Below are 27,685 nucleotides of genomic sequence, written 5' to 3' on the forward strand. Positions count from 1 at the left end.
GATCGCATGCAGATGTTTATTGAGCCGTTGTTAACAAATAAGTTAATGCTTGAATAAGTTATTTGCCACCTCGAGCGTGGTCAGCGTTATAGCTTTCAAGAACGTGATATTTTACTTAGCCGTTGTAAACAAATGAAGTTTTTCAATTTCGGTAAAACACTTTATCATTGCAATCACGTTCCATTTATTGTTCATTAGGTGTTTCATTATATAATGTTTTTTTTAATTCATAAGCACACATATCGTATTTTTAGTCTTCTTTATTAAGGTTATGTGATAACATTTTTTTTTCTTTTCAGTTTTATAAATTCCTGGTAGGACCTACATCTCATCGGACATAATTCGTTTCGAATTTCGTTAAAAAAATCAAAAAAAAAAAATCATATTAAGCTATCACTGATTTTATGCCATCCGATAATCAACTCGTATTATACAACCTAAATATTTTAGTCAAGCAAAGCAACAAACCTAAACCATTGTAGGTAAATTTACTTCTAGATACGAAACTAAGCCTTCTCTCTGAAATCCAATATGGCGAAGGTAAAATGTGAATCCGGCTGGTTCGTCTACTTTTAAATTAATATTTAAAATTAGATGGTGACAAATGAAAACATCATGTTACATGTGTTTATCTTAAACTGATATTTTATTGGCTGCATGCATAGTGAGTATCTGGTACGAAATATTACTACCTAGTGTCAGCAGCATGTCTTATCCATGTAAAGGGAGGCAATTCTCGCACAAATCGCGGAAACAGAATTATTGGCTTTTCAAGGGAGGCAATTCGAGCACAGATTTGTGACAATAATATGTATAAATTTACATTTAACTTCAGAAATATTAATTACAATTTGCTTCATTTTTCTATAGCCAGTACTATATACCTACTATCGGAGTTCCTGCTCATGGAGAGTGAGAATTGGTAAGTTTGAAAACTAGTAAAACGACTTATCCGATTGACATTACAAAAACATTCCTTCAATGACGGACCCAGCGACAAATAGTACTTTTTCTATCGATGATAATAAAGCCCGTTTACTTAATAATTCTTTTTGTAGTAAAACTCGTGTAAATAAGGTTGATATTCCACTTCCGATGATTGAATCCAAAACAGATAAAAGTTTTGTATTTTTGCCGTTAAATTATTTAGAAATAAAATATGTTTTATAAGTGTTAAAGTTAGGGAAAGCTTTGGGAGGGGATGGGATCAGTCATCATGTGCTGGAGTATGCTGCTAACTCTATCTGCAAACCACTTCAAAGAGTTTTTAACATGTCACTTTCTTTGTGTGTGTGTCCAAATAAATGGAAACTTGCAACCGTTATGCCGCTTTTCAAAAAGGGTGATCGCCATACACCGTGTAATTATCTACAGTTGGTTAAGAGTTTGAGCGTGTAGTTTAAATCGATTGTTTTATCGATACCAGTCAGGTTTTATGGCCTTGCCATTCTCCTGTTTATCAACTTATTGAAATTTACCATACTATTTGTATTGCTTTCGAAGAAAGAAAACATATTTGCATTGTTTTTTTGTGATATATCAAAAGCGTTTGATCGTGTTTGACACAGGGGCCTGATAGTACGGAATTTCAGGGGAATTATAGGACTGGCTCGAAACTTATCTACACCAGCGCAAACAGAAAGTTTCAATTGGAAATTCATATTCGAAACTAGGTAGTATTAACGCAGGTGTACCTCAAGGTTCAATTCTTGGGCCGCTTCTCTTTTTGATAAATATCAAGGATAATTCTGATGTACTTGAATCGGCCTTCAGGCTATTTTTCAGATGATACATACTTTACTGTTCTCAACAAGGATCTAAAATCTTTAAATCTTTTGATCCTCAAAAACGGACGTTCTTTTTTTATTTCAAATGCAAACGATATTGACGATGACTTGGATTTGATGTTTGATGGGTAAATTTTGCAGACGTTTGTACATAAACATTTAGGAGTAAATTTCAGTTCAAATAGAAAATGGTGGGAGTCTTGTTGAGGAAGTTTATATTTCGGTAATGAAAAGAGATTAACTTTTAAAAGTATATAAATATTTTCATTTTACCAGTTTTTCAATATGCAAGTGAGTTATGGAATGGTTGCACTGATTTTAAATCTGATAAATTAGAGAAAGCCCAAAGAGAGGCGCTTCAAGTTATAACAGGACTGACTTCGTATACAAGTAATGATTCATTAAATTTTGAAACGGGTTAAGAAACACTATCAGAGAGGAGAAAAAGGCGAAAATTAAATATTTTATATAACATTGAAAACAATTTAACCCCAAGCTATTTATTGGCCCTTTTGACAGACACAGTGGGTTACAACAATCGGTACAATTTACGGAACCAATATGATTATAATGTTCCTTCTTTCAAACTCTCCTAAAGCAACTCCTCTGTTCTGCCAGCGAATTTACATCTTTGGAATTCGTTAGACAATACAATAATGGTTTATATAAGAACATAACCGTCTTTGAATACTTAGTGAAATAATCTAATCGTAAAATGTATTATGTATGTCTTGTTAAATGCTATTATGTATATATCAATATACACTGTATAACATGTAGAGGAAAAGGCGTTTATAAGTTGATATAACTTGTGCATAATCCTTTGCTCAAATTTGGGCCAATAAATATGTTAAATAAAATCAAAATAATGGATGATAATGCCATATGATTTATAATGTATATATTTCAGCACTGGCCTGGAAAGGTATCGAGTACGAGTCCAGATTTGTAAACTTGGGGAAGGATGGAGGACAGCAGGTGAGTGATACATGTAGTTTCATAATAGGGACCCCTTTACCCAAGGATGCTCCACACCAAATATGGACCAAATCCTTTCATTCCTACAGATGAAGAAGGATTTTAAAGAATTTGCTATATTTCCCCTATTGGGCCCCGCCCCTCAGGCCCATGGGGGGCCAAACCAATGTTTTATACAAAATTAATTCCCCTTCACCCAAGGATGCTTCATACCAAATATGGAACAAATCCTTTCATTCTTACAGAAGGAGAAGGATTTTAAAGAATTTGTTATATTTCTCCTGATTAGGCCCCGTCCCTCATCCCCCAGAGGGGCCAGGCCCACCATTTATACCAAATTTGTTCCCCTTCCCCCAAGGATGCTTCTGACCAAATTTTGTCAAAATATGCTCAGTCCTTCATGAGAAGTAGCGTTTTAAAGGAAAAGTTGACGGACGGACGGACGGACGGACGGACGACGAACGCTGCGGTATGGAGTTATCATGAGATAAATTTTACGATGTACATGTTTGAAGATTTACAGCGTATCACATATATGTGTACACATATATAAGGACTTCGCATAGCTGAACACGGCCACCCCGGATTATATTGCTGTGTAAACACTGGTATAACTTTTTGTTTGTTTTATTATTTGTTGTTTTCCTCGTCAGAATGGATGATTTTTTTCAGTTTTATTGATGATATTTTTCCAGTTCCATTCTTTGTAGAAGTTACCAGACCGCTACGGACTCTTTGTCCATAATATGTGTTGGTGTGACTATATCTATGTCATCTGTTTGAAAACATATTAATACTGCTTTTTTATTTGTAGACTTATAAATAAAAATAAAATAAAAAAAAACTTTTAATTAAGCTTAATGCTTAATACCGTCGGTATTTTCATATTTTTAGCGATTCCTGCGGTATTGTTAACATGTCATTCGTAGAAGTAAAAACAAAAGTCGGTTTTCTAGGACACATGTTTTGGGAACTTTTAACTTTTAGAGCTTTATCAAATGTTGACAATTCCCGCAAGACAACTAAGCTTGAAATTTTGCGCGTGCGCGGCCAGTTCATAGTCACCGGTACCAACGACCATCAAGAGTATTGCGATTGTTGCATGCTGAATCAGCTCGGGAACCTGTGAGGTTTAACGCTTGATAGTGTGATTCATTATTTCGAAAAGGTTGTTTTTCAACCTTATAGACAATCATTTTTTAGCTTACCTGCCCGTTGTCTTTCGTGTCTATACTGGGATCAGAAATGTCTCTAGAATTCGAAATCATAAAAATCACAAAATTGATTTTTCACTGCTTAAAGACCCTAATCCGAGCCGGCGGCTCATATATCCTAACAGGTACTTCAAGCCCAAATTACCTGCCTGTTCCCTATAAAACAATCTTGTCATGTTGCAGAGTAAATCTACACTTTTAAGTTTAATCCTAGGCTAAATATGGATTTTACTGTGAAGTTTTCACCTAGCATAAGATTTAACATTTGTTTTACTTTTTTTCCCATTTCTTTTTCTATTTGAAAAGTTTTTTAAATGATTTTAATATCAATATAAAGTAACTGAGGAATGGACAATTTCGGGGTTTGAGTCTTGTTTTTCTGATATGTCTCTTTTACAGAATAAAGACGAGTACGCCGCCATCAACCCGATGAAACAAGTTCCAGCGCTAGTGATGAACGGCAGTACGATGACACAATCTGTGAGTGTTTCATGTTGTATTATAATCAACCTCATTTTTTCTTACAACAAATGTGTATTGTAATAGTTGGGCAATATTGGTAAATGCAAAGTGAGCCTCTTGGCTGCATTAATGTGTAACCAAATTCATCGTTTACATGGGACCGCTCTTCTAGAAGGGCCAGTGTTTTTATTGCATACTGAGGTCAAAGGAGTACATCACCACTGTAGCAAAATTATAAATCTGATGTAGGTACACGTGTGTACTACATGTGTTTCTTTGTATGAATTTAGGTAGCGATGCTGGAATACTTGGAAGAGGTCCATCCAGAAAAGCTCATCCTACCCAAAGACCCCCTGGACAGAGTCAAAGTAATTATATGTACACCAATGTATAAGTATCTATCTCTGTATCAAGTTTACTGCTTCTGTACATGATCCCTTTCTTAGCATGAACCCCCAAAAAATATTAAAACACAACATTTCATTGATGTCATACGTCATTCTGAGAGCTGTTGTAATGGCGTCTTCCCGTAAAAACACGTGTAATTTGCGCACCTATTTAATTTGCGCTGGTACTTTTTAGGGTTAAAAATACTGAAAAAAGCTTCTACTCATATATTTTGCGCATCAAATTTTTCCGTTAAAAACGATGTCCAGAATGCTCGGAAAGTTCACTTCTTCTGTACACGATTCCCTTTCTTAGCCACACTATTTCATTGATGTCATACGTCACTCTGAGAGCTGATGTAATGGCGACTCTCTGTAAAAACTCGTGTAATTTGCGCACCTATGTAATTTGCGCTGGTACTTTTTAAGGTTGAAAATACTGAAAAAAGCTTCTACTCATGTATTTTGCGCATCAAATTTTTCCCTTAAAAACGATGTCCAGAATCCCCGAAAAATTGACTTACGACACGAAACGTTGACTCACATATCTGCATGTTCTTATCATTTATTAATAAAATGTGGTATTTGGTTATAAATTTAATAACTTTTAAAGATCTTTATGCAGATGCATATAGATGTTTGTTTTCTTTGAAGTACGCCGTAACACCAGACTGAACACGTGTGCATATCGGCACACAGTGACACCATACACGTTCATCCTTCACAAGTAATTATATATAATGTGTAGTGTAGTAATCATTGATTCCTACCTCAAGTTGAAAATTATAAGTAGACACCTATTATGACCCTAATTATGATTGATTTCATCAGTGGCTTGGGATATCTCACTACATAACACAGCATAGTTCCTGTCACAATCAATGTGTGGGTCACTAACGTTGTGCTTTGTATAGAAAACTTACAACTGCACATAAGCCTGAAATCTGACCACTGACCACTTGAACATGAGTATTCTTTCTGTCAGAATTTAAAAACTCTCCAAAATATGATACACTGTATCAATTACAGCAGAGTCTATTGTAAACTCAGCTTGCCAAAGGTCACCGCCGAGGTTTACCTGTATTTTGCAAAAGCTTATCTCCCTCAGATAGACATTGGACTAACCTGATCTGCCGGATAAGATTGAAGTCGGTCTATTTGTAGGGTTGGACCATATTTGTGAGTTGCAAAACCTTTTCTCTCAAATCCGGTCATGTAAGATAAAGCCTCAGGGTTTACCAAATTAGAAAACCCCTCGGGTGGAATTTCCCTTTCTCTTACCCTGGACTGGGAGATCCACCATTTTACTGGTGTGAGATTTTCTTATCTCACCCTAGGGTTGAGACAAGCTACACGTGTTCTTTTCACGTTCTCAACAATTGTATGACGTCATAGCAACAATAGCATGACGTCACGGCAACAATACAATGACGTCACGTCGACAATTCAGCCGCATCACATCAACATTGTCTTGCATTGATGTAAAGTCTACATAAAATACATAAGAGGGTTGTTTTGATTAATTTAATAACTTTACGTTAATTGCCGTATCAATTTATATAGCAGCACAACTACCTATTTTATATCTTTTAATAACTATTAATTAAAATAGTTAAATATCCATCAAAATCCTCTCATTTCAAAATGGCGGACCATGCAATTCGACGATCTTTCTTTAAAACAATCCTGAGAACATCTATAGCTATGTAATTTTCGCACCGCAACTTTAAACTTCATTTTGGCACAAAAAACACTGAGCAAATTACACGAGTTTTACTTTATATCAATGTTTTACTTTAAACACAAACACTGTACATATTTAACGTGTCACAACATTTCAAGACCAACTGGTCCATTTGGCAAGCTATGACCGAATGCAAACACAACATTTTTGATGCGTAGATTGTTTTTTATGTAGTAAAACTTTGATTTTATATCTTTCTTAGCTGATGAATGTTATTGAAGATAAAATATGACTTTGTTTGAATACAGAAGCCATGTTATAAACTTGAAACAGAAAGGGTTTGACCTTATGTCTCCTTGATGAAACTCAACGGTTCAGCTGTTGATACACACAATTCTCTACAGCTTTGAAATATGTCATGGAAAAAAACAAAGGCACATGACTAGCTATTTGATTTGTTTAAGGTATAAAAAACATGACCAATCGCTAGGAATTAAAATTCAACATGTTTTTTTTTTACGAAAGGTGCGAGAACTCGTGTCAGTCATCAGTGGAGGGATCCAGCCCCTGCAGAATAGCAGTGTGCTGCAGAAAATTGGGGACGAGGGTAAAATGGAATGGGGAAAGTTCTGGTTAGACAAGGGGTTCCAAGGTAAATTCACACTCTCTGAACTCCAATGGTAAATCTTCTATGATAGGAATATTTGTTTGGTATTCGTTTAATGAACATATATGATATTATGCTTTATTTCAATCTGCAGTCAATCCGGCTGTGGGTGTGGGTGATTTTTTCTTTTAGTCTGATTTCAGTTATCTGGGCTCTCTCTCTCTCTCTTCTGACCTTTGGCTAACTCCTTAACCTAGAAGCCAGTTGGAATCCAAATGCTGGCATCCATAATTCTTATTTGTTACAATGTGTCTGTATTGCGCATGTCTTTGTTGATAACACAGATGGCCACAGGTTCTTTAAGGCTCCTGTTGCTGCTGCTGCTGCTGCTGGACTCCTCCTCCTTCCGATATATCAGAGTTCTCATGATGAGAGACATCATTGCTCTCGACTCTTGTCACGTACACTTGTCAAATTTTGTGTGTGAGCACATCTTGGACTGGAGGAGTGCTGCATACTGATATCAAGTCATGTGTCACTACATACAGAGTTATAGCCTTTGTTATTTTTTCTCCTCCAAGAAATGTTAACGTGGGGCATTAGGTGTTATAACCTTGTCTATACGTACATACATATATGTAAGGCTTGTGGAAGTACGTTTTTTGCGTTTAGGTCAGTGAACTATGGACTATGAGTAAAGCAGCGAGGATCATGTCCATGAAACTTCACATAATGATACGCCTTGACAAGTACATCATGTTTCACCACGTTTTTGTGACTTTCACCATTGACCTTGACCTCTGTGACCTCGGTTAGTTTCTTTGCGTTTAGGTCAACTTTGTAGCTAGAGTATGATGTAACCTCACTTGTTTATGTGCCATGATGAATACTGTGTGTTCTATATAACATTCTACATTTAACTAATTTGATAATATTTCATTATTGCATCAGCTCTGTTTTGACCTGGTTGTGTTTCCAGCTCTAGAACAGACTCTGAAGCGTACTGCTGGAAAGTATTGTGTCGGAGATACTGTGACAATGGCTGATGTATGTCTGGTCCCTCAAGTCTTCAACGCAAACAGGTAAAAAAAAAAACTTGTTTTTATGATATCATAAAGGTTTAAGGATGCTACTGTCACTATATAACAGTGCTGGTATTATAATGGATTTATTGGATATTTTTAAAGAGTGAAAGAAATAAAAAGTTGAAGACTTTTTGAGCATATAAACCATATATGCCATATCATAAATTTGGAACAGTTGACCTGAAGATATTTTGTTAAGGGATAGTACGTTGTTTTAAGTGGCTATACTGGTCATTAGAACATGAAAGTTAGTTTGAACTCGAGACCGATAGGTCGAGAGTTTAAACCAAATCTCATGTTCTAATCACCAGTATAGACACGAAAGACAACGAACTATACCCATTCTAACACACCTTAACATATATACTACGCTACTATTTTCAGAAACATGCATTTACATTGCTACAAGTACTGAGTTAGTACTCTGTGACTTGTGCTGGTGACGTGTCATTCTGTAGCGGACTGACCAATCAGAAAGAAGCTTTCAAAAGTCGGACATTTGGCCCCACCCATACTGGCTAGCGCTCGATCTGTATGTTCATGAACGTCCTGTTACCAAAGTTTATACGACACATTTGGACTTACATTGACCAAATTCTTACATTCCCATGTCAATCAATATGCATGTCAATCTGTGCGTATCGACAGCATCGGTGATTATTTGTTTACATCTGCGAAGAAATTTGTGCAAAAGTCTTACGACATATGTGAAATATTTCATTTGATTTCGGAACTAACTAAATGCCTACACACGTATGAAACAATTGTTTCAGTAAATGAAACAATTGTTTCAGTAAGCTTGGATGTAAGAACAAGGAATATTTAATATTCCATTTTAATCATATAAACATATATTTCATTGGTCCCTTCTGTTCTGTTGCCTAAGAGGCAACCTTGACGCCATATTGTTTTTGTAAGAAACGGGGTATGACGTCAGCGCAATGAATGTATCGCAGATTAGAACATGATCTGTATCCAATTAAAACACGCGTTGCAAATGAATTGTGTTGGAATGAAATTTAGTAGGGGTGCAGTAATATGCCTGGGGTGTACGTATTACAAAATATTGCAATACCGAAGAAATGTATCACTATATGTATCCTGACATATAGTCAAAAGATAAAGGTGCTCACTTTAAAAAGGAATTTCAGAATGTAATAAAACTGAATCATATATATCATATGGATCACAGATTTTAGATTTTCATTAAACCAACCATCGACCATGCAAGTTAAACTTTATGATTCCCACCACTAGTAATAACTTGCTTATGTATGTCTGTAAGATTTTTGTTTTGCAAAGTTAAAACACTATACCCAGCAGATGTATAAAAATTAAGCATTTGAAAAATATTGCGATATACCCTGTAGTGACATTTCATTTCGGTATAGTGTATTGCGATACAAAATGCACTCATGTGTATTCATACCATAAGATCGTTTCGGGCCCAGGAGTTAAGAGAAGAGAAATTCCACCCAATGGGTTTTCAAACAAGATCCAACACGAAGCTTGGTGAAGTTTTGCACCAATTTAAAAACCTCGATTGTGGAATTTCTCTATCCTACATCCCTGAGCATACAAGAGTATTTACTTCTCATTCCAGTTACCAAAGTTAGCACAACAACCACGCAGTGTATGTGTTGCAGCATCAGAATTGTTTCAGTTAAAGTCAATAAGACATTATGAGATGACCACTAGGTCTGCATTGATACATGTACACCTATCTCACAATACGATAAGTATATCTTGGTATGATGCTTACGATACGATACAATACATATCATGATACTTATATCTGCTCAAAAGTTGAACTTCATAATGATTAAGGATTTTAAAGAGCTTTAATTGTCATAGCATTTTAATACTTTTGAACAGTGAACGGCGCAATGTATCACTGCAGCCTTAATGGCCAGTCTCCATCTGATTTTTCTTCTTCTGTTTTTCAGATTCAAGGTGGAAATGGAACAGTTCCCTGTAATCGCTCGTCTAAATGGTGAACTCCTCAAACTGGACGCCTTCCGAGAATCTCATCCGTTCAAAATGGACGACTGCCCTGAAAATCTTCGCAGTTGAAGAGAGTTCACCAAGACGTGAACCAATAAGCATTGTACGAGGAAAAAGAATCGAACATGTAACAAATCCGGATTTTTTTCAGTGAGTACGATAGTTTGTATTTATTTTGCCTATCAACGAAATTTGCGTGTTTCTAGTTCTTTTTATAAGGACGGAAGAGTAAGCTTTTCATTCGACAACAGAGTGGCGTTTAATTCAAGGCAACGTGATATCTCTTTTATATTCGCGTTTATAAAATGATGATTTCCTCTGAGATGTACAGTATTGTTTTATCCTTATTAGATAAGCGTCCAATCACTACAAATATATCCTATAAGCACTTTAATGCTCTAATAAAGAGACCTATTCCTAACTTATGTTTAGTTCTTTTTCGATTTTGAACATACTTAAAGCTACCATGATGAGATTGCAAATATTTGTAAGGAGAAAGGCACCATCATATGCCGAACCACAATACGCATTTAATAAATCTATAGTGAGTATTGAGTATATAGACATACAATTATCTTCTCAGTTGGAGAGCGATCTGAATACTACACGTTTAAATAGCTTTTGAATTACCATTTGGGTCATCCGTCTATCTGTCAGTATTCCACTACACACTGGTTTCTTTTTCACGGCCAACACACCGGAATATGTAAAAAGAAATAGAATAGCCCTAGTGATTATAATGCTGGGTCGCTCAACGATGTTGTGTGCCCGTATCTTATGATCGAGACCCCTTTCATTACATATTGTAAAATGAGTTATTTTGAATGTTTCTTGATATGACGAATTGCGAACCGATTTATAGAAAAGGTGAACAAAACACCTACTATCTAATATTCTTAATAAAACAACGGATTCATACATGAGGGTATCGTTGTATTACGGTAAAATGTAATGTACTGGAATGTCGAATTAATAGATGTTCAATGAGCAAAAATGAAAAAAAGACTATGAACATTTTTTGGTTTACAACAAAAGAGGTATACTCATCACAAATGTTTGCTACCATATATATATGCCGAACCAGACAGGTTTTTTATAGTGCTGGCAACATTGAGAAGCAGTTAATTACTTATTGATATCATCAAAAATAAAATTGTCAGTTGAGTCTTGTTTCCTTCCACCTCCATATTTGCTGGGCTAATAGAAATGTGAATACCGGTGCAATACTCATTTGCTAGCTTTGATTTGTTTTATTTCACCTTATATACCTCCTTCATCAAGAGTCAGTGTCAAAGTCAGAGATCCACTTTGCCTTTGACCTTTGGACCCAAATTACCTTGACCATTAACCCAGTGACCCTGATCTTTGGGCAGTTGACTTATTCTATAATTTCAACCAACTTTACTTCTTAATATCATAACAAAATGTTCATCAGGGAAAAGGTACAAAATTTAACCTTGACCTTTGACCAAGTGACCTTGACGTTTGGTCAATTGACTCGTTGTTTAATTCTGATCAACTTTGCTTCATCTTGTCATAACAAAATGTTCATCAGTGAAAAATCCAAAACCTGACCTTGACCCTTTGGACCCTGTGACCTGGACTCTTAGGTGAGTTTACTCTGTGTTAAGTTCTGAACAACATTGCTTCACAATGTTATAACAAAATGTTCATCAGGGAAAAGGTACAAAATTTTAACCTTGACCTTTGACCAAGTGACCTTGACGTTTGGTCAATTGACTCGTTGTTTAATTCTGATCAACTTTGCTTCATCTTGTCATAACAAAATGTTCATCAGTGAAAAATACAAAACCTGACCTTGACCCTTTGGACCCTGTGACCTGGACTCTTAGGTGAGTTGACTCTGTGTTAAGTTCTGAACAACATTGCTTCACAATGTTATAACAAAATGTTCATCAGGGAAAAGGTACAAAATTTAACCTTGACCTTTGACCAAGTGACCTTGACGTTTGGTCAATTGACTCGTTGTTTAATTCTGATCAACTTTGCTTCATCTTGTCATAACAAAATGTTCATCAGTGAAAAATACAAAACTTGACCTTGACCCTTTGGACCCCGTGACCTGGACTCTTAGGTGAGTTGACTCTGTGTTAAGTTCTGAACAACATTGCTTCATAATGTTATAACAAAATGTTCATCAGGGAAAAAATTAACCTTCACCTTTGACCCAGTGACCTTGACTTTTGGTCAATTGACTCCTTGTTTAATTCTGAGCAACATTGCTTCAAAGTGTCATTGCGAAATGTTCACAAGTGAAAATATACAAAATTCAACCTTGAAATTGACCCAATGACCTTGACCTTTGGTCAGTCGACTCCTTGTTTAATTCTAATCAACTTTGCTTCATCATGTCATAGCTAATTGTTCACCAGTGAAAAGCTACAAAATTTGATTTTCATCCCTGACCCGATGACATTAAACTAGAAAAGATGTAAAATTTGACCTTGACCTTTGAACCTTATGACATTGACCTTTGACCTTTCTTTTTATCTCAATGTGTATTTTTGTGAACTGAACATCTTAACCAAGTTTCGTGTACATCGGTCAATAGATACCAAAGTTATCAGCCAGGAACAAAATTTGTCGACGGACAGACAGACAGACAGACAGAGAGAGTGATTACTATAGGGCACCCGTATCTCCGATACGGGGCCCTTATTACTAAATTTTGTTGTACCATGTGGTTTTTAAAAAGATTATTGAAAGAAAAAAGGAAAGGAAAAGAAAACACATAATATAACTTTGACCGGTTTGTATTCACATCAATTAAATTGTCAACCATGCGATAATGAAGCCATTAACAAGCTTCCCAACGAGACCTCATTTCTATCGCTTTCTGAAATTTGATATTTTAAATTTCCTCTGTGTAGATTGTTTTGACCTTCTCTTTAGAAAATGCGCTGCATTGAAACGGGTGAGTAAGGAAAAAATCAAACCGTTATTTAAATGGAAACAATGACAATTTTTTAACGTAGGAAGGAGGTTATGGGTGTCTTTATAACCGACACCACTTATCTTTATAATTACCACCACTCAACACAATATAGGTCAAATTAAAGTAAGGCCACGTCCTCAGATTGAGGCCATGGATAGAGGCAACAAAACTGCGAGATTTGAATTAATGTCAAACAAGAAAAAAGGAATATTTCCCAATGAGATGATGATGGCGATCAAACACCTTCTCCGGAGTCTATATATATCAACCTGCATTGCTCGAAACTATAAATTGAAAGACAGTCCGTCAACCTAGAGTAGCAGGCTACTCTGCCTGCCTGCCTGCCTGCCTGTCTGTCATAATCTGTTTGGGTTTTCAATTTCTAAGGTCAAGGTCAATGTCACTGTTACTAAAAATAGGCTATGGGAGAGTACTGTCCATACCTTGGAATCAAAAAGACTAATTGTAATATGCTGATGAACAATACGGGTTTTCTACATTTCTACATTTCTACGTTTCTAATGTTAATGTCAATGATACCAAAATAAGCGGGTCTTAACTGGCCTGGCAGTGTTCTACAAAGGTAGTTATCTATAATTTAACAATACGCTAATCGGTTTCCTTATTTTTGTGTAGATAATGAAAGATTAAAGCAATGCATAGCTATGAGTGAGGTAGTGATATCTTTTATTTAGTTTTTCAGCTTTTGTTTTATTTATTTTTTAACGTATAGTCACAATCCATGACAGTGTAAGACTAGTTAATGCTTTCTTAAAACGGTCAACCAAAAGGAACTTTATAAATACTCTTCAAATAACTTATGTTTTTCAGTTTTTTCTTTAAATATGGTGGCCTTGTACGAGAGGTAAAAAACATAAAATAGTATTTTGTTTTATTTTTAAGCTAAAATACAAATTATAAAGTGAGAAAAAAGAATGATATTGTCATGGTCTGACAAATATTTTAACACGTATTCCCATTAAGAATGTACACCGTTAAGTTGTAAAGACATTAGAGGAGAGAGCACGTGGCCAATACCTCTACATGCTCTCTTGGCTTTATTGTTTACTATGTGTAATTGATCGTTTTACTAAATGATAAATATATACTATACCACAAATTATATAGCGCCATATCCAGCTAAAAAAATATTCAATCTATAAAACAATATGATACATTTGTACATCAATCAATTTAATTTTTGAACATATTTGCAGGAACCTGCCTTACCAACATCTACTAGCCCTGTGACATATTGTAAATATCCCTAATATCTAGGCGAAACCCGTACTTAACATAAAAAAATAACACTTGGTTTAAGAGTTGCGGTTCTCGCAGCTAGGCGCCAGTCATTACAGTAAAATTTGTGTTATTCCTTAGAACTTAGAGTTAATATATAGGAATCAGGTATTTTTGTGAATTTTATAAAAAAAAATCGATCAAAATCAAATAAGTGTGATTATACTTCCATTCACACGCAGGTTCTTCCTGACCCATGTGTAGGACCGACAGCTGTACTAAATAAATATTGGGGGAAAAAGATGCAGTAAAATATGCATTATAGTTTGTATTTCATAATTAGGAACAAGGAATAATCTACGTTTAAATAACAAAAGACTGAGTAATTTACAGAGGCTTACGTGGGGCAGTAGCCAGGTACTGGCCCTTGGTTGGTGGGTTTTGTTCTGCGGCTACTCTGGTGTTTCTTCCACCACCACCACCAAATCCCGGCACGTCCTTAAATGACCATAGCTGTTACATGTAATAAGGCGTAGCAAACAAATTTCAACAAAACCAAGCATATCCCCTTTCAGTATGGCGAGCATATCTTTTTACTACAATAACAAGTATTCGCTTAGCGACAGTGGTTGTAAAATAAAGCCTCGGGCTGAAATATAATGTATTTGTGTATATGGATTTTATGGCACGCATAGGAAACGACAGTTGGCAATCGTTTTATAACCGACACGTTGTCTCGCATAATTACATACAGCAGGTAGCTATTGGTTAACGCATGCGTTCTTTATTTAACATAAGAATTCAAAGCTGGCAAGTGTTGCCATCAGAGTGAACTAAAACTACCAGATTCACGATTTTTCTTGCTTTAAAGGTAAGTTTACTTTTTACTTCTAATATGTTTTGATGTTCAAATAAACTAGTGTATAACCTGTTAACGCTCGTTGATCTTTTTGCAATGTAATTTGATTTCCTTATTGTACAATGTACTTTAGATTTAATGCTTCACATTCACCTCGACTCTGATGTAATATGTTTTTTCTTTATTTCTATTATTAATCATGAAGTATCTCATACTTTTATGACATCAATAAACATGAACGACATTTTATTTTCCTAAGCGTATTTGACGGGCGTTTTGCGTCTAACCTACAGCTAATATGATACCTCTTTCATTTATCTGTCTCCTATTTTACATAAATGGCGGAGGCAAACCCGGATGCAGAAAGCCTTGCAAAATCTAACGTTTTTCGCCAACAAATTTGTGTTTTATTTCATGGTAACCGTTTTGTATGCGTTGTACATTTGTATTTAGGAAGTGTACGATATTTACAAATAACCATGGTCTAAACACTACAAGTGCCATTAAAATAAATCTACCGATCCATATATATATATATATTCTTATTGTAAACTTTAATGAGGCAATATTGAATATTGACGTATATTTTAATATTGCGAATCGATCATGGATCAGTATCAATTGAAACCTACATTAATTAGCATACAAAACCGTCTTTAACTCAGGGGTTTGCCTTTAATTTCGACAATATTATATTTCCAATAACATCAAATTATGCGAGTTTCGTGTTTCAGTGTCGATGCAATTACACAGTAAATAACATTCAGTATATCATGGCTGATTGTTGTTTTGTATTGGCTAGACCTAGTACGACTAAAAAAGTTAGTAAAGACATATCACTTTCTTTTAAATCGTATTTACATGCAACGAACATACCACGCCAACATGTTTATTGTAGGTGTCTGCGCTTGTCATTCAACACACCTCGCTCGTCACGCTCACCCCCTCTATCTACCCAGAGCGCGCTAAGTTTGCATCAAATCCTTTTGTGTAAGTTCCTATTAATATTCGATTATATTATGTAAATACTCAAAACCAAAACTACTGTTTAAACGGCTGTCAGAGAGAACATTCACAAAGGAAAAAGAACGCTAACATCGAAATTGGATCTTTTAGTAATATCTGAATTACCTGAAGGAACAATAAACATGAACTTGAACCCTTTCTAGCTAGACTCTATAAATCGAAGTAATTCAGGTTTAGACTTTGGAATATTAAATTTTCTAATGCAACTGTCAAGTGTCATTGTACGAAAGCCGATTAGTTCCACACATAAACCAAATATTATCTCGATATTACGAATTAAGCTACCTCGTTATAATGACTGAAGTTATCTCATTATTACGATTGAAGCTACCTCGTTATAATGACTGAAGTTATCTCATTATTACGATTGAAGCTACCTCGTTATAATGACTGAAGTTATCTCATTATTACGATTTAAGCTACCTCGTTATAATGACTGAAGTTATCTCATTATTACTATTTAAGCTACCTCATTATGATGACTGAAGTTATCTCATTATTACGATTTAAGCTACCTCGTTATAATGACTGAAGTTATCTCATTAATACGATTGAAGCTACTTCGTTATAATGACTGAAGTTATCTCATTATTACGATTGAAGCTACTTAGTTATAATGACTGAAGCTATCTCATTATTCCGATTTAAGCTACCTCATTATAATTACTGAAGTTATCTCAATATTACGATTGAAGCTCCCTCGTTATAATGACTGAAGTTATGTCATTAATACGATTGAAGCTACCTCGTTCTAATGACTGAAGTTATGTCATTAATACGATTGAAGCTACTTAGTTATAATGACTGAAGTTATCTCATTATTACGATTTAAGCTACCTCATTATAATTACTGAAGTTATCTCATTATTACGATTTAAGCAACCTCGTTATAATGACTGAAGTTATCTCATTATTACGATTTAAGCTACCTCGTTATAATGACTGAAGTTATCTCATTATTACGATTTAAACATATATAGGGCGTCGCTGTTATTCATTCCTTTTACATGCAATTTATAGTGAAAATTCAATCAAATGGGAAATATAAAGTAAGGGAGATAACTATGCAGAGTAAACACCTCCGCGCGTATAGTTTTGACCTTCAAATCGCGTAATTTTCACCTAATCTTACCTACATACGTCCCTCACTTTAGCATATGTTGTTGTTATCACGTGACTTATATGTAAATTGTTATCTTATGTATTCATTAAGGAGAGGATTGAATGAGTTGAAATAACTTGTGTCCAATCCTTTTGTTTAAAACAATAAAATATATATGTTTAAAAAAAGTATCTAGCAACATATATGCGACAGATTAGTTTAAATATAATAGAAGTTGTTACATGTTGTCATATTTTGTCAGTTTTGTCATATGTTGTCACATTTTGTCACGTTTCGTCATATGTTGTCACATTTTGTATTTTTTGTCACTTTTGACATATGTTGTCACATTTTGTATTTTTTGTCACTTTTGTCATATGTTGTCATATTTTGTTATTTTTGTCACATGTCATGTTTTTTTTTTTTTTATAATTTAATTTTTTGAAACATTTTTAGCATTACAGAATAATTACAGTATTAATTTTCACACTCATTTTCATTCTTCAACCAACATTTAATACAAATTTTGTAATGTTTTTTTTTAGAGAGAGAGAGAGNGTTGCTAATATTTAGATTTGTAGCTTTGGTAATGATATCAATACTTTGTCACAGGTCATTATGTAGGCTGTCGCATTCATTGAGCTGTTGCGGGTTTTGTACACATGCCCTTATGATTCGATTTATCTAAGGTGTCGTTGCTGTTAGTCACACGTGTAAGTGTTGTAAGTCACATATATAGCCACACCTTTCATAATTGCAGTCACACTTCACTTCATCGGTTGTCCTAATGAGCTACATGTGCTTGTACTGTTTGTCGTACAAAAAAATGTACATGATATTGAGTCATGTGGACAGTCGCGTGTCTAGTCACACTTAGTTACAGTGAGGCTAACTTGCTTACAGTGAAGTGCTTAATCATGTTAACCCTATTTAAACTCGATAGAGGCAGGTTTAGGACACGGCGTTCCCTTTCTAACCACATCCTTAATTATACGGAATCTCGCACTACAGATAAATCATCTTCCTCATCGACTTTCCTGTTCAAGTTGTTTCTGTGCCTCTCCACGTTTACTTATGTCGCTGAAATGTCACCTATAGTAAACAATTAAAATACAATTTTAATAAATTTTATACATGCGGTTATCGATTGATTCACTTGATGTTATGTGTTCAGTATATAAATAGTCCCTACGCAATGTTTGTAAACAGTGGAGGGGGTTGTGGGTCAGGAGGTGAAAAGGTCACGCGCATTGATCTGGTTATATAAACTGATTACGCAGCATCAGCTTACTACAGCCGCTGCAGACATCGCCTACAACCACAAAGATGGACACTGGTCAAGGTCAGTTTTGTTGTTTAAAGTACAATAATTTTTGACCCGCCTCCTCCCCATCTTCCTACATCTGGTATTGCTGTACTTACTTGTTAATTATTATCCAGGTGGCGGTTTTATCCCCACCTAGGACCAAACTATTTTATGTACATGTTCCATGTTGGTTTATGTTTTGGAAATATTTTCAATTGTCGTTTATACAAATTAAACGGCCAATTTCAATTCAATCATGTGTTTGGTTATTTATGTTCAGTTTGGTCCAACAAGCTTGCCCTGTCTGAAGTCATGTATAACGAATATTAATAAATTTTTCACAGAACTAATATCAATCAAAATTGTTTATTTTTCTTAAAAACATAGGATATGCTGTAAGGCACTACCTTCTCCCTTTTTATCCTTCTTTCTTTGTACTTTAACATTTCCATTCATATGTGGAAAGGCCGAAAGGCAGTAATAGCAGACGTAAAACCATCAAAATAAATCAGTTCCATTTAATCTGCACCCTCCTTTCAAGGTGTCTAACAAGTAACAAGGGAATGTAATGTCATGCTACATTTGCCAACATATGACATTTCATTGAGGTGAAGAAGCTCTTTAATGAACACTGTGTTTATGAACGAAAAACTCACAACAAACGTAAAATGACGTAGCTTACGACACAGCGTCGACGTTCTCCGTTTGACTGTGATTCCCCTATATGCACACAGGTCAGCCATGTCACTGATGTCATCACAGAGCATCTTTTCGAGAGATTCTCCTTCCTTCTTGTCTAACCTTTTACTAATTAGTGTGAAACTTAACTATGGTGTTTTTCAGCTAATACTCTTTTTATCTTTATAAGTAACAATAATCTGACTATCATCACGTTCTTAATAACAAGAACAATAATCTAAAGACTTCAAGATGATAATTACATGAACAGTGGATTATAGATACGCACAGATGCAAAACATACTGACAAGAGTTTGTAAAACTTTTATTACCATATATATAAACCGCTCTGCGAACGGCCATTATTTATGTCCCCTTGCTGGCTCGTTACTGGAAGTTAATTGTGGGACACGAATGTTGGTAATGTTTTTAAAGCCAGTGATATTATATGTACACATATACAGGAGTATGATGTATTTTACACAGCAAAATACATGGTTATGCCGGGAAATGCTGTTTAAAACGCTACCAGTGTGTGTTCAGTCAAAGGAATTTTTTAGTGGTGTACTGCATGTAACTCAAGAAATGTATATCACCGACACCTGTTACAAGTATATAACTATTATACATATATACAAAGTATTTAATGTTATACGTTTACACTAAGTAAATGATGTTAGTAAAACATTAAAATGCACTCTTTAAATTTGATGATGGTAGGCATGACAGCTTCGTTCAAACATGTGGCATGATTAAGAGTTGGTTCTCCACGTTATCAAGGCATATAGTCTCAAAATAAGTACAATGTTTAAACAACAGTTTATTAAAATAAATGTCAAATATACATGTTAGTATGGTAACATGTTATTCTCCAAAAGCAATAGAAGAGGAAATATAATACCAATCAATTCGTAAGTAAGTTGCTGTTGCTAGATAGTATAAAGTTATGCACGTTTCTAAATTTCATTACGATCGTCTATGGACAAGTTCTTATAACCATATGTCAGTGAATCTATGGTATAATGTGCATCTATATCATCGAACGTAAGAAATAGCAAACGCCTCTGGGGATCATGCTGTGGTCAATCAAAGGGTCACGGCACGAGCATTCATGTTTATTTGTCACTTGGCAATTGTCTTTTGACTACTGTTCAAAAACAACTAAAATGGTTGTTAAAGTAATAAACTCTGGTGGTGCTATGTTTTTCATCTTATAAGGAAGCTGGATGCTAGTTTTAAATCATTTGGAATTTCCACTTGCATAAGAGGGTAAGCCAATTGTAATACGGGCCGCTCCACGTTAGGTCTTTTCCAAATTTGACTCGAGAAAAGTGCATCCATCCCATAATTTACTAGCTTATTCTAATACAATGTACTGGTAACATAAATGTTTTATCAATATTTATCAATGTATCACATTTGAGTATACAATTACCACTTAAAACATTATTTTGTAAGTACAAATATACGTGTCTTTTTAATAGGATTATTCCACAAACCTTTATTATCGAGTATAACGCCAAAATGTTTGTGACAATCACTGAAATTTAAAACCTCATTATAAGATTTCAATTTCATTCAAATCGTTAAAATCTTAAATAAGATCACGTTTGTTTCACTTGGGTTAAAGTTGACCTAGATTAATCATTATAAAGATTTAAGTTTAAAGCATCTCCAACATCACTGATATTAATAAAAAAAAATAGAAGGGGCCAAGGAAGAACTCTGAAAAACACCTTTTGTTTTAGTGGCACTAGTTTCAAAAATTACTTTCCAGAGATAGTTTTAAACCATATCAATAATTGATCTGATATAATCTCTTATGGAAATTATTACCATTTTGTAAGTGACGTTTTCCTGGTGCTTATTGAAGAGGTAACTTTCTATAAAATAATTTGGATAGTTTATGCATAACTCGTTCAGAAGCCTTACCTGCCGTTGATAGCAATTATATTTTTAGAAAGGGATAATTATTTCAACCACTTTGGAATTTGACTGAGTAATGTATTTGAGCATATAACGACTTATTCCAGCATGATAAGAGATTTTTCCTAATTTCAAAATGTTATATGTTGGAAAATGTCCAATCATTATTCTATTAAAAAGCTTAATATCCGCGTTACTCTTCATCAACATCTGTTGTAAAACGGATTTTTTTTTAAATAGATGGTGATTATCACCTGATGTCGTGTTAATTTTAATTAGTTTTCAGTGTTGTTTACGATCAATAATTTTGATCTTATTGTAGTGAGGATAATTGGGCGTCGTTATTGATTACAATACATATGTTTTAATTGTCTCATAATTGTTTGCACATATGTCTTCATCGACAAACAAGGCCCATCTTTAAGATGATTAGCTCAGCGTTTTTTTAATAATTCAGCTAATACTGTCAGTGTTAATTTTTCGGAAGAACTTACTCGACTTGAGAGTTAAACCCATGAAACGGTCCTAGGGAAAAGGGATATCTTTCAACCAGATTCTTTTATAAGGTGTAAATAAAGTAGAGACAAAGTAATTCGTTTCACTTGTGAAAGGGGGTGCAGTGTCCGAGTTGTTAAGGCTATCTGAATCATTTGCCCTCCACTACTGGGCCGCGGGTTAGAGGCCCACGTGGGGCAGTCATCAGGTACTGGTCACAGGTCGGTGGGTTTTTTCTCAGGAAACTTTGACTTCCCTCCAACAACAAAAGCCTGTACGTCCTTAAATGCCCATAGCTGTTAAAATGTAAAATACAAGCATACCCATCCAAACAATTCACCTCTCAGGGAAAATGGTAAGATAAACATTTATCTTTCGTGACACAGTAATAACAATAGAGTTTGCTGCAGTTCCAATCTTATATAGGAATCTGGTCGGCTAGTCATAAAAAGCTATTAGCACTAACGTGTATATTGATGAGACGGTTACCTGATATTGTTGAATCCCAGCCATGAGATGATTATCAGGCACAGGGGGAAACAATTGTCGCAGTAGTTTTTAACGAGTATTTATTCATATTTGTGTGATATTTTTGTTCCTGATTAAGATCTATTAATATTGAGCATGGTATATTCATTCATTTATTTTTGTTTATTTTTTCTTTTTCTTATCTACACAATGAAGTGTTGTATGTTTTAGCGACCACACTTATATAGTTCCAAGTGTTGAAGGCGTGGAGTACCAATGATTCAATAATCGCTTACAATTTGATTTTAATATTTTAGTCCAATGTCGGGATAAGCATGCTAAAATGCGGGTTCTTTAAAGTTTTGACATTTAAAGCTATCTTTAGGGATTCACATTTCTACCATATACACTTTGTGCAGATCTTTCATTTTAAATTTATGTCAACGTTAAGGAACTTCTTTACCTCAGCTCCAATACTATATTACTGTATATTACTGGAGTTGGGTCGTCCGCACAAATTTTCCCCGCGCGTTTGGTTTCGTCGATAGTGTAAGGAACGACAACTCTGATAGATACTGGTACGTGTGTGTGATGTCCTCCTGTACTATTGCTTTGTTAACGTATTACTAATTAACGTACATTGTCTTGTAATGGTATAAAATAAACACAATAACAACTGAAATAAACTACTTGATAAATTGAAGTTTTTAATGAACAACAAATTTGAAAATCTATATAAAGGCACAGAGAAAGTCATGAATAAACCCGGGTGCATTGAGGTTCGGTACACATCACTCACACACATGTCTACGGGACACAAACAGATAGTTATCGTGTGCAACGATCCCTTCACAGGTAAATGCCCCTGTCATCATGTTAGCGACATTAATTTCGCTCGATGAGTTACGATAGTTTTACTAAGTTCAAAAGAAACGCTGGGTAAGCAAATTTGCATTCTGTCATTAATGGTTGCACTAAGATAATGAAAATCGGTCAGATGACTATCTTAGTCAGTGTACGCTACACCAAGTGTGTAGTACCTAATTGGGGAATAGTAAAAACACAAAAATCACGTGTAGAACAATGTTGAAAACTTTGGTAATGCATCGCGTTATGCAACTTGATAGTCTTGACAGAAATCATTGCTATCAGTTAGCTAAACTTAATGTCCTTGTCTTTTTATTATGGTATGACTGACAGAAGTTCGGCAGGGTCAGGCAATTGCATTTCTATTGCCTGGCCAAAGGAAACAAGAGGTTGCTAGGCCTTTTGGGGTTAACGGGTTCAATGTTTCCACCATAGAGCGTTTTGTCAGTCAGTCAGTTTTGTCAGACGTTTGAAGGAGACCGGGCGCGATGCCGACTTTCTTGGCATCCACACAGGACCATTTGTCTTGCGCATTTGCATATGTATCTGAAACCGCTCCTAGTACGATTAGTAGTCATAATCATCCGATTCACTCCAAACAGCGGGAAATCGATGGAGCGAGTCTGGTTTTCGGACACATAGTCCTTAAGTCGGTCCACCCCTAATTCGTGTATGTCGCATGTATCGTATGGGTTTGTTGGCGGACCATGCTCCTAGAACTTTTGTCGAAGTGGGAAAAAAGTGTTTTTCAAAGACAGTCCCGGTTCACACTTTTTCTATTTAACGGTCATCGTCGTGTATACCCTCGTCGTCAGGCACATTTCGCCGACGTATGCGTTGTCGATAGGGATATATTGAGAGTGGATCAGGTATGGTCTGGGAAGGAATCTCTCATGGTGTAAAATCAGCTTTGATTGTATTGCAGGCCAAAATTAATTCTTATACACATCACCTTATACCATTCTTCAAATTAAAATAAATATTTCCTCTGCGTTTCATTTTCCCTTCATTGTTTTGTTACCTATTTTAACTGCTTTAAGCATTTATTTTTGTATTCTTCTATGCAGCTTTCATACCTAGAGTGTTAAAAAAAATCTAAATTATGTTACAGTTTATTAAACAATTAATGTATTATGCTGGCAAAGGCAGTTGCAACAAAATACAAAATAATACCACTTGTTTTGCTAACACATTTATCTTGTTCATTATTTTTATACATCAATATGACAATATATGTTTTTGCCAAATCGATAAGAATGCGTCCTATTAACAGCTGTGGTAATTTAAAGATAAATAAATGTAATTTCAGTCGTATATCTTAACATACGTGGACTTGCAATGCGTCGGTATTACATCTATCCAGAGTGTTTTAGTTTTCAAATTTTAGCCTTTTAAACATATTTAGAATTTTTTCATGGTTTGAATGTGTTTCATTTTCTTCAAATTGTTTTAGGATCCAATATTATCTTGATAATTAAACAGATACACATACCTAATGCCCGCTAATATATTCAGTCTGTATATCTACCAATGGGCAAAGAAGATCTCCTTGTATAACAACAAACAGAGTGACGGAGTAGCAAGACACTTGTAGTTCCGTATTCTTTATGGTCTATTAGCTACATTTACACCCAAAATTGTAAAACAAGATCCGGGTACGTATATCCGGACCCTCCAGAAGAAACAGGTTCGGGTTGGGTGCATACGGACAGTCAAGGATATGGCAAGCCAAGTTGTCATTTATGTATGGAGCAATGTTGATCCAGTACTTAACCAAATTATATAAGATATCTTCTTTAATTATATAAGATATCTTATATACTTTATGAGATATCTTATATACTTTATAAGATATCTTATATAATAAATGAGATATCTTATATATTTTATAAGATATCTCATAAAAGATATAAGATATCTTATATATTATATAAGATATCTCATAAAAGATATAAGATATCTTATAAAGAAAATTAAATGAGATATCTTATATCTTTTAGAAGATATCTTATATAATATATAAGATATCTTATAAACAAAATTAAATGAGATATCTTATATAATTCGGTTATAAGATATCTTATAAAGAACGAGATTTGAATTTGAGATAATAAACCCTCCTCAACAGCGCTCGGTAAAACATTAAATCGAAAGCCTTAGTTTTGTATCTCTTGACCGGAAATGAAGTATGTGAAAGTAAAAGTAGGAGTTTAATGCCACCAAATAGGTCTGGTTATAGCGGTATTAACTTTATTTAAAAGGTTAAGCTTTATAAAGTAGATGGGGTAAGTGGTGGAGAAAGGGATGTTCCTTTGTATTTCATAACTGAAGGAAAACGATCTTACTGCATGTATTACTTACAATTTATTCATTAAAATGTTTTATCTTGATTTTCTTCACGGATTTCCTCTAAATGTTTTTAAAGTAATTTGATAAAATTGTAATGTTAACCGTACAAATTCACAGACAGGTAATGGACATTTATTAATTGTTTTCAGACTGGTTATAAACTTGCATTAACTATAACAAACATATTAGGAACATTTATTAATTGTTTCGTGCTGCTTATCACAGACCGCAATTTTTTTATTTACTGTTTCAGACTGGTCATACACCTGTATTTATTATCACAGACAGGCTATGGATCTTTAATTATATTGTTTTAGATAAACTTGTTTTAACTATCACAGACATTAAGGAACATACTTATGTATTTGTAATTCTATGTTCTATCAATATACTGTCATGTAAGGAACATTAATTCATTGTTTCAAACTGGTTATAAACTTGTATTTACTTGTACTATTACAGACAAGAAGTAATATTTCATTATTTGAACATATGTATACAGATAAGTGATATTTCATCATCAGGTGCATGTTCTTTAAAGTCTTTGAGATATTAAATTGATCAAGATATATTTTGTAGAGATACAATTGTATTTTGTGACCTAAAAGGCATTTCACACAAGCCAGATTCATGGTAACACTTACAGCATGCACTTTATTACCATTCAAATACAAGATATCATGTTAAAACAACAATAGCAATATAAGAACCTCTCCGCAGTAAGTAATTGCATGTGTTATATCAGCTGTCTGTGATAGTAAATACATGTGTAATACATGTCTGTGATAGTAAATACATTGTACATATGTAATACCTGTCTGTAGTAGTAATTACACGTGTAATACCTGTCTGTGATAGTATATACATGTACATGTGTAATACCTGTCTGTGATATTATATGCATGTGTAATAACGGTCTATAGTAGTAATTACATGTGTAATACCTATCTGTGATAGTATATAGCATGTGTAATACCTATCTGTGATAATATATACATGTGTAGTACCTGCGTGTAGTAGTAATTACATGTGTAATACCTATCTGTGATAATATATACATGTGTAATACCTGTCTGTAGTAGTAACTACATGTGTAATACCTGGCTGTAGTAGTAATTACATGTGTAGTACCTGTCTGTAGTAGTAATTACATGTGTAATACCTATCTGTGATAATATATACATGTGTAATACCTATCTGTGATAATATGTACATGTGTAATACCTGTCTGTAGTAGTAACTACATGTGTAATACCTGTCTGTAGTAGTAACTACATGTGTTATACCTGGCTGTAGTAGTATATATATATATTGCTGAGCATCAAAATTTGGATACACTTTTGTTAGAATTTTGCCAGGAGACTTGTCCTAGCTCAGTGCCTCTTGTTTATTATAAAACAGAACAAAGATATCTTTATAAAGAAATATTGAGAAGGTTATATAATGATTTGTATACAGATTATACAAACTAGTAAACAGGGTATATAAGAAGTGGTTTACAGAGTATATAAAGAATGGTATATAGAGAGTGGTATACAGGGTACATAAAAAGTGGTTTACAGAGTACACAGGGTGGTATACAGAGTATATAAAGAGTGATATGCATGGTATACATAGAGTGGTATCCAGGGTATGTAAGAAGCGATAAACACAGCATATAGAGCGTTTTACACAGAATATAAGGAGTTGTATACACAGTATATAAGGAGTGGTATATAGCTTATAAACAGTGATATACAGGGTATATATAAAGAGCGGTATACAGGGTATAAAAAAATTGGCCTACATAGTATATTATGAATGGTATACAGAGCATAGAGAGTGGTATAAATATTATACAGAGAGTTGTATTCAGAGTATAAATAAGTGACAAACAGAGTATATAGAGAGTGTTAAATGTCTGTACATAGTAAAGAAAAAGTGGTGTACAAGTGGTGTACAAAGTTGTATACAGAGTATATAAAAAGTTTACCACTTTCATATATTCTATATACACTACTACCTTTTTAGTCTCCCACTGGTTCCCGGGAGGATTATAGGTTTGCACCCTGTACTTCTATACTATTTCACCTGGAGTAACCAGATTTGGTGTACAAGGACATCTTGGGATGGAGGAATGCAAGAAGTATGTATCAGGATACTTTCCTAACAGTAGATACATTCTGACATAAATCATTACCTTTGGGGGACTATGGATTGCCTTACAC

The 27,685-nt window shown here is 34.6% G+C and overlaps 2 protein-coding genes across 2 annotated transcripts in view; both read left to right on the forward strand.

Moving 5' to 3' along the window:
* Window positions 1-521: 521 nt before the first annotated feature.
* On the forward strand, window positions 522-10,629 carry LOC110450486 (maleylacetoacetate isomerase-like). The gene is made up of 8 exons (XM_021498038.1): window positions 522-540; window positions 871-922; window positions 2,698-2,765; window positions 4,379-4,459; window positions 4,732-4,809; window positions 7,037-7,163; window positions 8,098-8,200; window positions 10,150-10,629. Exons 1-8 carry the CDS (start codon window positions 532-534, stop codon window positions 10,274-10,276), a joined length of 645 nt encoding a protein of 214 aa, XP_021353713.1. The 5' UTR covers window positions 522-531; the 3' UTR covers window positions 10,277-10,629.
* A 4,173-nt stretch (window positions 10,630-14,802) lies between these two features.
* The window catches only part of LOC110450446, a 24,296-nt gene continuing 11,413 nt past the window's right edge, over window positions 14,803-27,685 (forward strand). The window contains exon 1 of the mRNA XM_021497982.1: window positions 14,803-15,273. The gene's annotated coding sequence lies outside the window, so the exon portion shown is untranslated. The remainder of the gene's footprint in view (window positions 15,274-27,685) is intronic.

The sequence above is a fragment of the Mizuhopecten yessoensis genome, unplaced genomic scaffold (genome assembly GCF_002113885.1).
Source record: "Mizuhopecten yessoensis strain PY_sf001 unplaced genomic scaffold, ASM211388v2 scaffold5229, whole genome shotgun sequence".
NCBI lineage: Eukaryota > Metazoa > Mollusca > Bivalvia > Pectinida > Pectinidae > Mizuhopecten > Mizuhopecten yessoensis.

Bases quoted from the DNA above. Each gene is read 5' to 3' on its own strand.
- LOC110450486 (XM_021498038.1), top strand. The intron at 2,766-4,378 runs GTGAGTGATACA...TCTCTTTTACAG, and splicing joins GGAAGGATGGAGGACAGCAG to AATAAAGACGAGTACGCCGC. The intron at 7,164-8,097 runs GTAAATTCACAC...TTGTGTTTCCAG, and splicing joins GTTAGACAAGGGGTTCCAAG to CTCTAGAACAGACTCTGAAG.